At 38.8% G+C, this 15,313-nt stretch overlaps 3 protein-coding genes across 3 annotated transcripts in view; 1 reads left to right on the plus strand and 2 right to left on the minus strand.

The window, feature by feature from the left end:
- LOC116294116 (uncharacterized) overlaps window positions 1-2,661 on the plus strand; it is a 3,628-nt gene extending 967 nt beyond the window's left edge. The window contains exons 2-5 of the mRNA XM_031701649.1: window positions 520-1,129; window positions 1,621-1,835; window positions 2,369-2,467; window positions 2,558-2,661. Of these exons, the coding sequence (XP_031557509.1) occupies window positions 520-1,129; window positions 1,621-1,835; window positions 2,369-2,467; window positions 2,558-2,661 (1,028 nt within the window). The remainder of the gene's footprint in view (window positions 1-519; window positions 1,130-1,620; window positions 1,836-2,368; window positions 2,468-2,557) is intronic.
- Window positions 2,662-3,461: 800 nt separating this feature from the next.
- On the minus strand, window positions 3,462-7,537 carry LOC116294106 (cytochrome P450 3A6). The gene is made up of 5 exons (XM_031701634.2): window positions 7,070-7,537; window positions 6,416-6,621; window positions 5,939-6,227; window positions 5,090-5,390; window positions 3,462-4,745 (listed from the first exon to the last, which is right to left on the minus strand). The coding sequence occupies exons 1-5, from the start codon at window positions 7,415-7,417 to the stop codon at window positions 4,348-4,350; spliced, it is 1,542 nt and encodes a 513-aa protein (XP_031557494.2). The 5' UTR covers window positions 7,418-7,537; the 3' UTR covers window positions 3,462-4,347.
- Window positions 7,538-9,771: 2,234 nt separating this feature from the next.
- LOC148913276 (cytochrome P450 3A2-like) lies at window positions 9,772-14,635 on the minus strand. The gene is made up of 5 exons (XM_089026207.1): window positions 13,995-14,635; window positions 12,948-13,153; window positions 12,471-12,759; window positions 11,705-12,005; window positions 9,772-11,429 (listed from the first exon to the last, which is right to left on the minus strand). Exons 1-5 carry the CDS (start codon window positions 14,340-14,342, stop codon window positions 11,032-11,034), a joined length of 1,542 nt encoding a protein of 513 aa, XP_088882333.1. The 5' UTR covers window positions 14,343-14,635; the 3' UTR covers window positions 9,772-11,031.
- Between the last annotated feature and the right edge of the window lie 678 nt (window positions 14,636-15,313).

Consider the following 15,313-nt stretch of genomic DNA (forward strand, 5'->3'; position numbering starts at 1 on the left):
ATTTTTCTTCGTCATTTTCTCGTTGTTTTTCATTATCATCATCGTCATCGTCATCATCATCATATTCCTTTTCTTTTTCTTCTTCTTCTTCTTCTTCTTCTTATTTTTCTTCTTCTTCTACTTCTTCTTTAACCTCTCCTTCTTCTTCCTCTGCTCATCTCTTTTTTCTTCTAATTCTTCTCCTTCATCATCATCACCATCATCATCTACTTCGTCGTTGTCATCTTCATCATCTCTTTCTCCTTCTCCTTCTCCTTCACCAACAACATCATCTTCTCCTTCTCATTTATCATCATCACTATCATCATCTACTTCTTAATCTTCTTCTCCTTTTCTTCCTTCTTATTGATCATCTCATCCTTCTTAATCATCATCATCACCATCTTGACCTTCGCCAACAACATCTTCTTCTTTTTATCAGCATCATCTTCTTTTTCCTCCTCTTCCTTCTCCTTTGTCATCATAATCATTAAATTGATGTCCTTCTCGTCACTGAGATATGTTTGTTCTTTTCCTCAGGTAAGTCACTACTGAAGAGAAGCATGAAATACATGCCACAGCTTAAACACCTCTACGAAGCAGCCATCTTCAGTTCAAATGACATCAACATGACACAACTCGTCCAGATGCGGAAAGTTCTCATGAAGAACGAACCAAGGCCATCGAACAGTACAGCAGGAGAGCTGTGGTTTTCTCATATGTCCCAGTACATCAACGTTCTTCTCCAAGTCCAGAAAGCTGCTGGTGAACGAATAGTTACAGTTCTACAAATGACAGTCGATCAGCAGGAGCTACAGCTGATATTTCGCATTACTATTTTAGTCGTTGTTCTCATATTGACGCCATTGCTCGTTCTAGCTGTCACGCGTATGACAAACACTATCCAGAAATACGCAGCGAAGCTTGAAGACATCACACTGAATCTGAAAGAAGAACAGAAACGAACAGACAACGTGTTGTCGGCCATGTTCCCTAAGTCTGTAGCAGAAACCCTGAAGAGAGGAGAGAAGGTCAATTCTGAATACTTTGACAGTGTGACGGTGTTCTTCAGTGACATCGTCAATTTCACCAACATCTGTGCATGTATATCACCTATCGAGGTTACATCCATGTTGAACAGTATCTACAGGTAAATATGGCTTATAACAGTGGTATTTTTAATGGTAATAGTGGTCACCATAGGGATAGCAATAGACACATAACATTAGTAACCACGGTGATGGCTGTGGTCACCATATGAATAGTAGATATTACTAAATGGTTGGTAAATGGTTGTAGTTACCATAGTGATAGTAATGGTCAAGATGCTTGTGGTTACCATAGTAACAGTATTGGTAACCATTGTGATAAGACCCTAGTAGGAATAGTTATTATCATAGTCATGGTAACAGTTGCCTTGGAAGGGGTTGGAATAGCCATAGTATAGTCATGGTCACTATAATAAGAGTTGTGGTCACCATAGTGATACCAGTTGTAAACACGGTGATGTTAGTAGTCGGCATAGTGATCACGATGGTCGCTATAGTGATGTTGGTGCGAGAACCCAAATAAGTTTGTTTCTCCTGTTGATATAATCCAATTGTTTTGCTCGAGCTTTATTCAATTGTATTGATATGACAGCGCCTTCGACGACAAGATCGATAAGTATGACGTGTACAAGGTGGAAACAATAGGAGATGCTTACATGGTTGCATCTGGTCTTCCTGTCAGAAACGGAGGTAAACACGTCGATGAGATCTGTCGTATGGCACTGGACCTCGTCAAGGTAACGGAGACTTTTAAACTTGATCAAGTCCCTGGTGAGACTCTCCTCATCAGGGTTGGGATACACACAGGTAAGTAAATGTTTATTTCAAACGGGTTCCAGAGTTGAAGGAGCAAACGCGCGAACAAACATTCCCACCAAATGAGTAGGACCGCGCTCTTGGTCAAAATAATAAGAAAAGAAATATCGATAAAAGTTTAAGAGTGGTTCTACAGAGTTTCTTTCGGGCCTAATCCACATAGGCATAATATTTTTCCTATACTTCAGAGCAAGTGTCACTTTTTTGAGAATAAGTTTGTTTGAGTTGTATCCATATTCATGTTTCTTCTAATACACGTAACTATTAAACAAAGAAATGTTACTCCAGGGAATAACACGTGGTCTGAAACGGTGGAGAAGATATAGAGAGCACATGCACAGGAGAGATCCAACGAGTAACTCTACTTTCATATGACATCGAGTCCGGGTATCAAACCTGGATGGCATTGGTGAGAGGCGAGCGCTCTCACCGTACGTTACACCACCCGTGTTTCCTCACCTCAAGTAAGAATGATATTCTTTGCTCATGACAATTTGACCGGTCTTCTTTGATTTCACTCCCAGGTCCCTGCGTGTCTGGGATTGTGGGTAACAAGATGCCAAGATACTGTCTGTTCGGGGACACCGTCAACACAGCCTCAAGAATGCAAACGACTGGAGATCGTGAGTTGAATAAATAGCATAAATAACAAGATAAACAACCTACCTCGTATCTCCTATTTTCCAGTGTTGATTGACCTTATTATTCTGCAGCACAGAAAATCCACATCAGTGAAAACACCAAAAAGGCATTGCAGGCTTTTCATTATTATAAAACAGAGTTTAGAGGCTACATTGACGTTAAAGTAAGTAGCTGATGTATAACCAAATTACTTTATTTAATTACGAACACATATTAACTCAACAGTAGCACAAAGCACTCAACTGGCTTTTTCATTGACGTCATTTTCAAGATCAGGTGATAAATTACAAATAAACATAGGGCTTTAATGTAAAAAGTAGCGTCATATGGCTTATTGACTGACGTCATTTTGAATATTCGTGATTATATTACCTTTAAATTTCAAACGCATACAGCTATTTCAAAAAAGGTTGAATACTGAATACTGCATACTGAATACTGCATTCCAAGGCCGATGTGCATTGTGGGTCATAGCGTTATTGTTTAAAGTAGGATTAATAATAATTATTTACAATATTTTTTTGTGTATTCCATCAGAAACAATATATTCACTACATGTAGAGAGTTAATTGCTGTATATTTATACGAGAACTGCATGCAATGCCCTTTGGTCTAGGAATGCACTACTCACTATGCAGTATTCATTATTCAACCTTTTTTGAAATAGCTGCATATATACATACTTATTTCAATAAAGTTAGTCACCAATAACCTAGAGAGCTGAGATCACTGAGGATCCTGGGTAACTTTTAATATCAAACAAGTAAAACTTTTTTGATACAAACTGCAGCTTAAGGATGCTCAGAAGAGGTGAGACTGTATTGATAGAAGATGTGCAAGCCCATCAACAGTTATCAAGCGGTTGAAACATGTAAAATATATCTACCCATGGTCCTTGTCGGTCTCTGCTTTGTAGCTTTTAAGGTGACTAACTTTATTGAAATAATTGAAATAAGTATAACTTGAAAGTAGCACTTAGCTTTGAGATGGCTTTTAAATAAATCTATTTCTTACAGTAATAACGGTGTCTTTTTTCAGGGTAAAGGTAAGATGCAAACCTTCTGGCTTCTTGGTATCAATGTACATCTCCATTCAAGTCTAATACTTCAAAATGTTCCCTGACAAAATCCCCAATATCATATCAGCCCAAAATCCCAGACCACTATTTTTTACCCAGCTTCCCCTCGGCCAAATTACACCGTTAGTTAATAAAAGGGTCTGGAAGAATACTCTTTAAATTATGGTGTCTGATAAGATTTTAGTGAGAACTGAATATGATTGGGCAGAATGTATCTTACGACATTTCTTTGATCCAAATATATAGTCACTTGCATTAATTTGGGGAATGTATATTACAAGCATCCAGTCTCTTTGTTCTCACTGCTTACTGTTTGGCCGAGAGGGATCTGGGTTTTGTTCTGGTGTAGGTAGACCAAGGTAGACCAGTTTTCCTGGGTTTTACTACGCCACAATGAATTTAATTCATTCAATAAGATTGAAATTAATGGCAATTTATTTTCTCGTGTTAATGATGAATGTTTCAAATTGTTCTTGACTTTGATGCAATAGAAATTAACAACATGTAAATATTGTAAATAATAAAAAAAATCACAATAATAAAATCACAATAAATGTTGCACCTTGATTTGTTTTATCAGCCAAACAAGCAGTAATAGTACACTGGACTTGTCTGTCTGTCACAGACAAAAAGTGCAAAAGTGCTCGGTGGGTGACAGTTATAATACTCTATGGTCTTGTCTGTCTGTCACAGTAGTCTTATCAAGTAGTATGGTTACAAAAGTGCTCGGTGGGTGACAGTTATAATACTCTATGGTCTTGTCTGTCTGTCACAGTAGTCTTCCTACTCATCGTATTGTTCCCTTTTCCTCACACCAAGTGTGATGTCTTCAGTCACCGTCAAGGTCGCTCTAGACTCAATGGTCGGTGGAATCTTCGTATCTTTTGTCACAACAAAAGAATAATTCTTCAATAGCCTTACCATAACCAGCTTGATTTCCATCTGAGCAAACCTCATACCAATGCAGTTCCTCGGCCCATGCCCAAACGGTTGGTAGACGTAGGGGTCACGTGAGTGCTTGGCTTCATCACTGAAGCGTTCTGGGTCAAACGTTTCGGGGTCTGGAAAGAAGTTGGGATCCCTGTGCATGCTGTACGAGGGTATTAGAATGATGGCTCCTTTTGGGATCTTGGTTCCTTTAATGACGCATTCCTTATTACATTGCCGAAGGAGTACTAAACCTTGAACAAAAATAATACATATGAACTAATTATTTATACACTGTTTGACAACTTTGACAACTCTCTGCTAAATAGAGGCCGGTTGCTTAGGGGCGGTACATATGAATTATTGCAAAAAAAACCCGATTGGTAATTGGATACATGCAAATTCCTCTTTGGAGGTTGGTCACTTAATAGAGGTGCAAAACCTCTTTTTGGGAATTGGACACATGGTTGCTGAACACAGTAAACAGAGATTGGTCGCTAAAAAGATGTATAAATTTCTGCAAAAACCCTTTTTCAAAACTTTGACAATTGGTCACTGAATTACGGTTGGCAGCTTTATAGAAGTTCTATATACGTACCAGGAGGACAGAGCCTGAGAGTCTCCGATATCACCATGTCCAGGTAAGGTAGTTCATGTAGCGTCTCGTATGATGGCATCTTGTCTACATCAGTCCAGACAGTGTCAATCTCGCTCTGTAATCTTTCCTGGACCCGAGGATTGGTTGCTAGGTGATAGCATACCAAGGCTAGCGTAGTGCTTAACGTCTCGTAGCCACCCAATAGGAAGACAACACACTGTGCTACTACCTCGTCATCTGTCAGCTTCTTTTTGTCGGTTGAGTCGTGACTGGTGGAGTTTAGAATCAAGTCAAGAAGATCCTAACGAAATGAAATAAAATGTAAATTGTCGTGTAATATAACTACAGCAGTTAGGGAAGGTGTGTTTTTAATGGGGGGGGGGGGGGGGAGGAGAGCTGGGGTTTCAGATGCGAGGTTCATTAGTATTCTTAGACCATGAACTCCAATCTAGGAAAAAAGTATGCATTATTCTTAGGTAAGATATGATTTATTGGGGGGGGGGGGGGGGGGGGGGGAGCTGAGGTTTCAGATGGGAGGTTCATCAGTAAAAAAAATATACTTTTGTGGAAAGTCAAACCTTTTTATTTCAAGTAAAACCACTCTATTTCATTTCAATTCCTATAATTTAGTGCAAGATGATAAACTTAAAAATTCCTCTTGCACTAAATTGTACAAAATAGTGCAATGTCTTTTGTTTCATCAGTGCTACAGGAGGAATATTAGAGTCGTTTTAATTTCCTTTGGGAAATCGATTCTTTCTCATATAAACTAGATTCGAGTAAATCCTCGCATCATTGCTGCAGCATGCATCCTGTGATGGTGCAAAGCATCTGTGTCGTCCATCTTACCTTTCTGTTCGACTCTCCTCTCCTTTTGACGTCTACAACATCCTGTGTCAAATTCTTCAACTCCAGCATTTCTTTAAAGAATATCTTCCCACCAGCTTTTGACGTAAGAAACTTCCTTCCAAACGGTAACATAGGAAGGACTATGTTACCCATCATCTGCATGAAAACACTGGGTTTCATGGCTGCAAGCGCCCGTTGCATGATGGGATCATTTGGGTTGTTTTGATAATCCGTTTGAATGCCAAACATAGTTGACATGATAATGTCCAGGGTCAATGCTTGCTGGTGTCTATAACAAAAATTGCAATATTATTGTGTTAGGTCTCTCCCTTGCCACGAGAGTTTTTATCCAGGTCAATCTCCGGTTTTCATGTCAGTTGTAAATAGTGAATGTAGTTCGGTGGTAATCTCACGGAAAGAACAGTCAGTTGTCAGTAAATATGTTGTTTCTTAAAATTACAATTGTATTGTACTAACCTGACAATGTCAAAACTGCCGCCGGCTTGGGCAACGTCCTCTGCTTTCTTCATCAGTGTATCACATGACATGTTCATTAGTCGTGCCATTCCTTTTAGTTTGAAGGCACTGAATGTTGGGGACAGGGTATTACGGATTCGCCTCCATGATTCTCCCTTCACGATATTTATTGCTTTGTCCAGGGGCTCTGGAAGAGTAAACATTTCCTGCAAAGAAAAGAAATAAATGAATAAACGAACGAATAAATAAACAAGTGAAGGGTAGGAGCAATTAAGCTTAAAATTAGCCGAGAAAGGAACACTGAGAAATCCGTTTTTCTTTTTTGCAGCCAAACTTTAATTATGCTAGTCACGCAAGGTTCGTCACGTACCAATTTATTCTAGCGTGACATCTCAATAGATTGAAAATAGATTACATAACGTATATCCATGAAAACGTTAACTAACAAAATTGTACACATTAATGCAATTTTGTAGGTGTTCGGTCTACTGAGATATACTGAACTTACTCAGTAATGTGTGCAAACTTGTGCAATTTCTTACAAAGTTTTTCACGGATCGATCATAGAGTATACGCATTCTACCATATTTAATGTATCTACACAGAGTTTCAATTCATACAAATGTGCTACAAATCGTACCAATATATACTTACAGGTGAGCCGTGAAAGCATTCAAAGTTCTTTACAAGAATGTCTTTGATCATCTCTGGGTCTCCAACGACAAGACCTGGGGATCCAAAGAAGCTGACAGAAAACAATCTACCGTATTTCTTGTAATATCTATCGAAGTGAACGTGTATCTGTCCTTTGGCTGCAATCAGGTCCAATAGATTGCCTATGAACGGTAATGGCTTGGGTCCTGGCATCCCTGGAAAGGCAGACTCTAGTACTCTTGCTCTACGTGTTCCATACCAGTAAATAAGAACCATTACAGCTAAACCTATTACAAGTGTGCCGAAATGACTCGAAACGCTACCAACACACGAAGAAACGAACTCCATTTTCTTTCGAAAAACCTTCTATTAATTCAAATAATACGTTTTTTGAAATTTTTCTTAACCTCTCAATGCACTAGGTATATTTACAGCGGAAATCTTGGACTGAATTTATAGAAAACATCAAATTACACGGTTGCTATTTTTAGACAATAACGTAGTTGATTGATCGACGTCAATGTCTATTTGAGTATTGTGTTACCATGCTCAGGCTATGGTCACGATATCTTCAAAAGCAAAAAATATCGAGTTTTTGCCAGCTGAAATTGCGATATTCTCTCTTGGAGAACAACTGGATTTAGGCTTTGCCTTGGTTAATGTATTTTTTCATAGTATTTTAAAAGATTAAGATGAGATTTTTGAAAGATTGTTGGGGCAAACGGAAACAATGCACTTGAGTATGACAAATGTTTTTTTATAGTAGAGTAGAATTATGAAACTTTAAGAAACATTGCGTGACTTTTTCCCCTCTCCTCCGGCTTAGATAATGACCGGTGTAGTTAGGATTTAATGTTGTTCTGGGTATTTTAACGCAGTATTCGAAGAGGTGTTACCCTAAGTACCAGTGTTAGGTACGTACGAAACTTCACTTGTTGATAAACTAGTCAGAACGAAAAGAACCGAGCAAAAAATATAACAGTGATTTATCTATTTGACACTGACTGCGAGAATTAATCAGTATAAATATAAAACCCTTGTTTTCATATGGGCTTTTTCAAAAAAACTCCTTGAACGACAAAACGTCGAAAAAAAAGGAAAGTAATAATAATGAAAATGTTCATTGAAAACACTAAAGCTTTTTCCCCCGAGGCGGACAAAGGAAAACAAGGTCCTCTTACAGTGTAAAACCATCACATATTTAATATATTTAAGAGAATATTTAATGTTTTAAGTATACAACTTAACGAACCTATGTCGATCTGCTTCTGTCAGTTTCCTTTGCAAACACCTCAAAAAGTCCCTCCATTGCAAGTTAACCATCTCAAGGTTTCTTTCATCCTTTCTCCGTTTTTCCTTCACTTTCTTCCATTTCTATTTTCTTCTTTTCTTTTCTTACCCAGTTCTTATCTATATTCTGTAATCTCCTTTATTTTATTTTATTCTATTTTCCTTTTTTTATTTTTCAGTGCTTCATAGTTTTTTCCTTTCTTTTCTCCTTGTCATATTCATTTTCGTCAAATTAATGTTTTGTGATGAACAGTTCCAGACATCAGTCTTGTCTGGTCACCTAATCAGATCATATATAGTCTCTTCATAATCAACCGTTGCCTACCAATTAGTTCTAATAAATGCGTAAATACAAAGAAAAATACGGTAATATAACGCAGGGGCGGCGGAAGGGGGGGGGGGGGGGGCCGGGGGGCACTGCCCCCCCCCCCCACTAAATTTTTTGGGGGGGCCTGGCCCCCCTGAATATAATGCCTCACACACACAAAAAAAAAACGCATGAGATTTGGTTATGATTACCATTATTTATTATTTTGATATTACATAATTTTCTGTATCTAAAAAATATACGACATATTTAGCGACGACTTGCATCATTTTTGTGTCTCTCAGCACAATTGCAAGTGGTTTAATGCGCGCAAAATGTTACTGATTGAAATATCACACATACACGTTTGTAATCAAGCTAAACAGGGAGGGGGGGTCATTTCAAGGTACCGTGAAATATTGGAGTGCCCCCCCCAAATTTTTCAGCTTCCGCCGCCCCTGTAACGGACGACTGAAGATGCAATTATCTTAGGTCGATCAAAACGACATCCTGTGTTTCAAAAGCTATTATCCTATCTCCGTCCCACTTTATCCAGAATGTTTATGGCAAGAATTAAAATGTAATGATTTTCAAAGTTTATGTTATTTTATCAAACATGTTTTCAATAGTTTTGTTTCACACTGCACAATGGCGACCGAAAATTAAAATGAGTTTCAAACATTTTAATGGAAAGCTTTACAAATATAACCTAATCCCCCATCTTCATGGTAAAGGCAACAATAGTATAACCCTCCCTCCATCACCCTGCAATACTTCTCAACCCCGCCCTCAATATGTGAAAACCCACCCTAACCATTTTCTCAAAATAACGTAACACTCCCTACAACTTTGCCTACCCCCCCCCCCCTCCCCCAACCCTTATGTGATATAAATAAATGAAAGCCCTCTTAGGTTCGGACGAAACAGTTTGTGTTAGCCTGCGTGCATCGAACGAGCTCGGACGAAACTAAACCGGCAACAGTGGGGTTCGGTTGACGCAAGCTAATCTACGTCGGTATGAATCATCTTACGTCAACGATTTTATTTTCCATTTTCCCCTTTCAAAATTTAATCATGCATTTTGTCGTTTATCTCCAGGCATAAATTTGCGTCAACACAGTTGTTTATTGTCTCATTGTCATATTGCCTCAGTACATTAGGTGTGAAGGAGAGAGTAATGGTAAAGCCGAGCAGACCCTTTTGTAGACAAATTCTCATGTTTTTTAAGTCTTAATTAATTGTCTCAATAAGTTCAAAACATTGAGTGAAAATTCCCAGGAAATTTCGTGCAATGTATTTCTAACACCTGAGTTTTTTTTATATTTCTCAATCTCATATTCTTCGTTTGCAATAGACGTCATAGCCGCCATGTTGGAAGAATTTGACAAAAGATTTTTCAATGAATTCTTTTGTTATATCTTCCAACATGGCGGATATCCCTTTTGTTATTGTGCTCTCTTGGGATTGATTGCAAACCAAGAACTGATCCAGTGTAAAGCCGGAGTGCATGGTATGAAACATTCACAATTTACTACTGGTAAAACCGGGCGGTAAAAAGATACTTTGAGAGTCGTCCACAATTATGTATCATGTTCTTTTTTTCTTTTAACTCAAACTGTATGAGTGAATATCTATGTAATTAAACTTAAGCTTTTATTAATCATGTTTTCAGTGGAAATAAAATTGAACTGATTGAATTGAGCAGATTGTCCTTATGAAAAATCATTCCTTCTTAACCCCGTACAAATGATATCGTCGTACTCTATGTCATTACACTTATTTACTTTGTATTCACAATTTTCTATTAATCATGTTCAGTGGAAATTGAATTGAATTGACTATCTAAAGGATTCATGCAATCATTTTAGGATATCACTTCCTTATTCAACCAATGTTGTTTATGAGTTAAAAACGAGCCATTTCCTAGTTTGACGCCTTATCGCGAGATTTTATCTCAAAAGGGTGCTCGTACGTGTTATTGGCCGAGATATTGCTCATCATTTTGAAGTAATAATTACTCACAGCATGATTTATTACTGAATACAGTTGCTATTTAGAACATTATTATGATTAACTATCACAGTAACCCTTATCACTACTTTTTAAATGCAAAGCTAACAAAATGGACATACAAAAGAAATGCCACAAATTCCAATGAGAAAAAAGTACTATTTCTTTTCTATTTTCATGTTCTTTTTGAGAAGGGTTCATTCAAGGGTCTTCGATAAAATAAATACTATAATAATTTAATTTGCCAAACGACACAAAAATTTCAGTTGTTAATTTGAAGACAATTCTGTCAAATTCTCAGTTATAATACAGTTACAATACTCTATGGTCTTGTCTGTCTGTCACAGTAGTCTTCCTACTCATCGTATTGTTCCCTTTTCCTCACACCAAGTGTGATGTCTTCAGTCACCGTCAAAGTCGCTTTAGACTCAATAGTCGGCGGAATCTTCGTATCTTTTGTCACAACAAAAGAATAATTCTTCAATAGCCTTACCAGAACCAACTTGATTTCCATCTGAGCAAACCTCATACCAATGCAGCTCCTCGGCCCATGCCCAAACGGTTGGTAGACGTAGGGGTCACGTGAGTGCTTGGCTTCATCACTGAAGCGTTCTGGGTCAAACGTTTCGGGGTCTGGAAAGAAGTTGGGATCCCTGTGCATGCTGTACGAGGGTATTAGAATGATGGCTCCTTTAGGGATCTTGGTTCCTTTAATGACGCATTCCTTATTACATTGCCGAAGGAGTACTAAACCTTGAACAAAAAGAATACATATTAAATAATTATTTATACGCTTTTTTGGACTTTGACAACTCTTTGCTAAATAGAGGCCGGTTGCTTAGGGGCGGTACATATGAATTATTGATAAAAAACTCGTTTTGGGAATTGGACACATGGTTGCTGAACACAGTAAACAGTGATTGGTCGCTAAAAATAGGTATAAATTTCTGCAAAAACCTTTTTTCAAAACTTTGACAATTGGTCACTACATAACGGTTGGCCGCTTTATAGAAGTTCTATATACGTACCAGGAGGACAGAGCCTGAGAGTCTCAGATATCACCATGTCCAGGTAAGGTAGTTCATGTAGTGTCTCGTATGATGGCATCTTGTCTACATCAGTCCAGACAGTGTCAATCTCGCTCTGTAATCTTTCCTGGACCCGAGGATTGGTTGCTAGGTGATAGCATACCAAGGCTAGCGTAGTGCTTGACGTCTCGTAGCCACCCAATAGGAAGACAACACACTGTGCTACTACCTCGTCATCTGTCAGCTTCTTTTTGTCGGTTGAGTCGTGACTGGTGGAGTTTAGAATCAAGTCAAGAAGATCCTAACGAAATGAAATAAAATGTAAATTGTCGTGTAATATAACTACAGCAGTTGATGCGAGGCTCATTAGTATTCTTAGATCATGACTCCAATCTAGGAAAAAGGTATGCATTATCCTTAGGGAAGGTATAATTTTTTTCGGGGGGGGGGGGGGGGGGGAGGCTGGGGCTTCAGATGGAAGGTTCATCAGTAAAAAAAAAATTTTGTTTCGAGTAAAACCACTCTATTTTATTTCAATTTCTATAATTTAGGGCAAGATGATAAACTTAAAAATTCCTAATTAAATTGTACAAAATAGTGCAATGTCTTTTGTTTCATCAGTGCTACAGGAGGAATATTAGGGTCGTTTTAATTTCCTTTGGGAAATCGATTCTTTCTCATATAAACCAGATTCGAGTAAATCCTCGCATCATTGCTGCAGCATGCATCCTGTGATGGTGCAAAGCATCTATGTCGTCCATCTTACCTTTCTGTTCGACTCTCCTCTCCTTTTGACGTCTACAACATCCTGTGCCAAATTCTTCAACTCCAGCATTTCTTTAAAGAATATCTTCCCACCTGCTTTTGACGTAAGAAACTTCCTTCCAAACGGTAACATAGGAAGGACTATGTTACCCATCGTCTGCATGAAAACACTGGGTTTCATGGCTGCAAGCGCCCGTTGCATGATGGGATCATTTGGGTTGTTTTGATAATCCGTTTGAATGCCAAACATAGTTGACATGATAATGTCCAGGGTCAATGCTTGCTGGTGTCTATAACAAAAATTGCAATATTATTGTGTTAGGTCTCTCCCTTGCCACGAGAGTTTTTATCCAGGTCAGTCTCCGGTTTTCATGTCAGTTGTAAATAGTGAATGTAGTTCGGTGGTAATCTCACGGAAAGAACAGTCAGTTGTCAGTAAATATGTTGTTTCTTAAAATAACAATTGTATTGTACTAACCTGACAATGTCAAAACTGCCGCCGGTTTGGGCAACGTCCTCTGCTTTCTTCATCAGTGTATCACATGACATGTTCATTAGTCGTGCCATTCCTTTTAGTTTGAAGGCACTGAATGTTGGGGACAGGGTATTACGGATTCGCCTCCATGATTCTCCCTTCACGATACTTAGTGCTTTGTCCAGGGGCTCTGGAAGAGTAAACATTTCCTGCAAAGAAAAGAAAAAAATGAATAAATAAACGAACGAAGGGTAGGACGTACGGAAGGAGGGATGGACCAACGTTTTGAAGTGGATCAGTGGATGGATGGATGGATGGATGGATGGATGGATGGATGGATGGATGGATGGATGGATGGATGGATGGATGGATGGATGGATGGATGGATGGATGGGAGGAGGGAGGGGGGAGAGAGAGGGAGGGAGGGAGGGAAAGAGGCAAGGACGCACGGACGAATGGTTTGATGAATGGACGAACTGAGTGAGAGCCGGTTAGGCAGGGAGAGAGAGAGCAAGGGAGGGAGGCATGAAGGAAAGGATGGATGGATGGATGGAGGGTGGGATATATTATGAAGGGAGAGGTATGGATAGACGAAAAAGGATAGAAGGGATGGATGGATGGCTGGATGGTTGGATGAATAGATGGAGGGATATGATGGGCAGCTAAGCTTAAAATTAGCCGAGAAAGGAAGAGAAATCCGTTTTTCTTTTTTGCAGCCAAACTTTAATTATGCTAGTCACGCAAGGTTCGTCACGTACCAATTTATTCTAGCGTGACATCTCAATAGATTGAAAATAGATTGCATACCGTATATCCATGAAAACGTTAACTAACAAAATTGTACAAATTAATGCAAAGTTTTGTAGGTGTTCGGTCTACTGAGATATACTGAACTTACTCAGTAATGTGTGCAAACTTGTGCAATTTCTTACAAAGTTTTTCATGGATCGATCATAGAGTATACGCATTCTACCATATTTAATGTATCTACACAGAGTTTCAATCCATATCAATACAAATGTGTTACAAATCGTACCAATATACACTTACAGGTCTATCGTGAAAGCATTCAAAGTTCTTTACAAGAATGTCTTTGATCATCTCTGGGTCTCCAACGACAAGACCTGGGGATCCAAAGAAGCTGACAGAAAACAATCTACCGTATTTCTTGTAATATCTATCGAAGTGAACGTGCATCTGTCCTTTGGCTGCAATCAGGTCCAGTACATTGCCTATGAACGGTAATGGCTTGGGTCCTGGCATCCCTGGAAAGGCAGACTCTAGTACTCTTGCTCTACGTGTTCCATACCAGTAAATAAGAACCATTACAGCTAAACCTATTACAAGTGTGCCGAAATGACTCGAAACGCTACTAACACACGAAGAAACGAACTCCATTTTCTTTCGAAAAACCTTCTATTAATTCAAATAATACGTTTTTCGAAATTTTTCTTAACCTCTCAATGCACTAGGTATATTTACAGCGGAAATCTTGGACTGAATTTATAGAAAACATCAAATTACACGGTTGCTATTTTTAGACAATAACGTAGTTGATTGATCGACTTCAATGTCTATTTGAGTATTGTGTTACCATGCTCAGGCTATGGTCACGACATCTTCAAAAGCAAAAAATATCGAGTTTTTGCCAACTGAAATTGCGATAATCTGTCTTGGAGAACAACTGGATTTAGGCTTTGGTTAATGTATTTCTCATAGTATAGTTTTAAAAGAGTAAAACGAGATTTTTGAAAGATTGTTGGGGCAAACGGAAACAATGCACTTGAGTATGACAAATGTTTTTTTATAGTAGAGTAGAATTATGAAACTTTAAGAAACATTGCGTGACTTTTTCCCCTCTTAATTAAAATCCAATGTATATATGCATAAGGGACCAGTCATTATTCAAGTCGGGGGGGAGGGGGAGTTGGGGGAGAAAATGGGGGGCCCTCCCTACATCACCCTGCAATAGTTCTCAATCCCCCCTCAATATGTCGAAACCCATCCTGACCACTTTCTCTAACGTAACACTCCCTACAACTTTGCATACCCCTCACCCCCCATTCCCCCCCCCCCCCCCCCCCCCCAAACCCTTATGTGATATAAATAAATGAAAGCCCTCTTAGGTTCGGACGAAACAGTTTGTGTTAGCCTGCGCGCATCGAACGAGCTCGGACGAAATTAACTAAACCGGCAACAGTGGGGTTCGGTTGACGCAAGCTAATCTACGTCGGTATGAATCATCTTACGTCAACGATTTTATTTTCCATTTTCCCCTTTCAAAATTTAATCATGCATTTTGTCGTTTATCTCCAGGCATAAATTTGCGTCAACACAGTTGTTTATTGCCTCATTGTCATATTGTCTCA

This window comes from Actinia tenebrosa, unplaced genomic scaffold, assembly GCF_029948245.1.
Source record: "Actinia tenebrosa isolate PJP-AT-01 unplaced genomic scaffold, QUT_ActTen_1.0 PGA_scaffold0__85_contigs__length_37466705, whole genome shotgun sequence".
NCBI lineage: Eukaryota > Metazoa > Cnidaria > Anthozoa > Actiniaria > Actiniidae > Actinia > Actinia tenebrosa.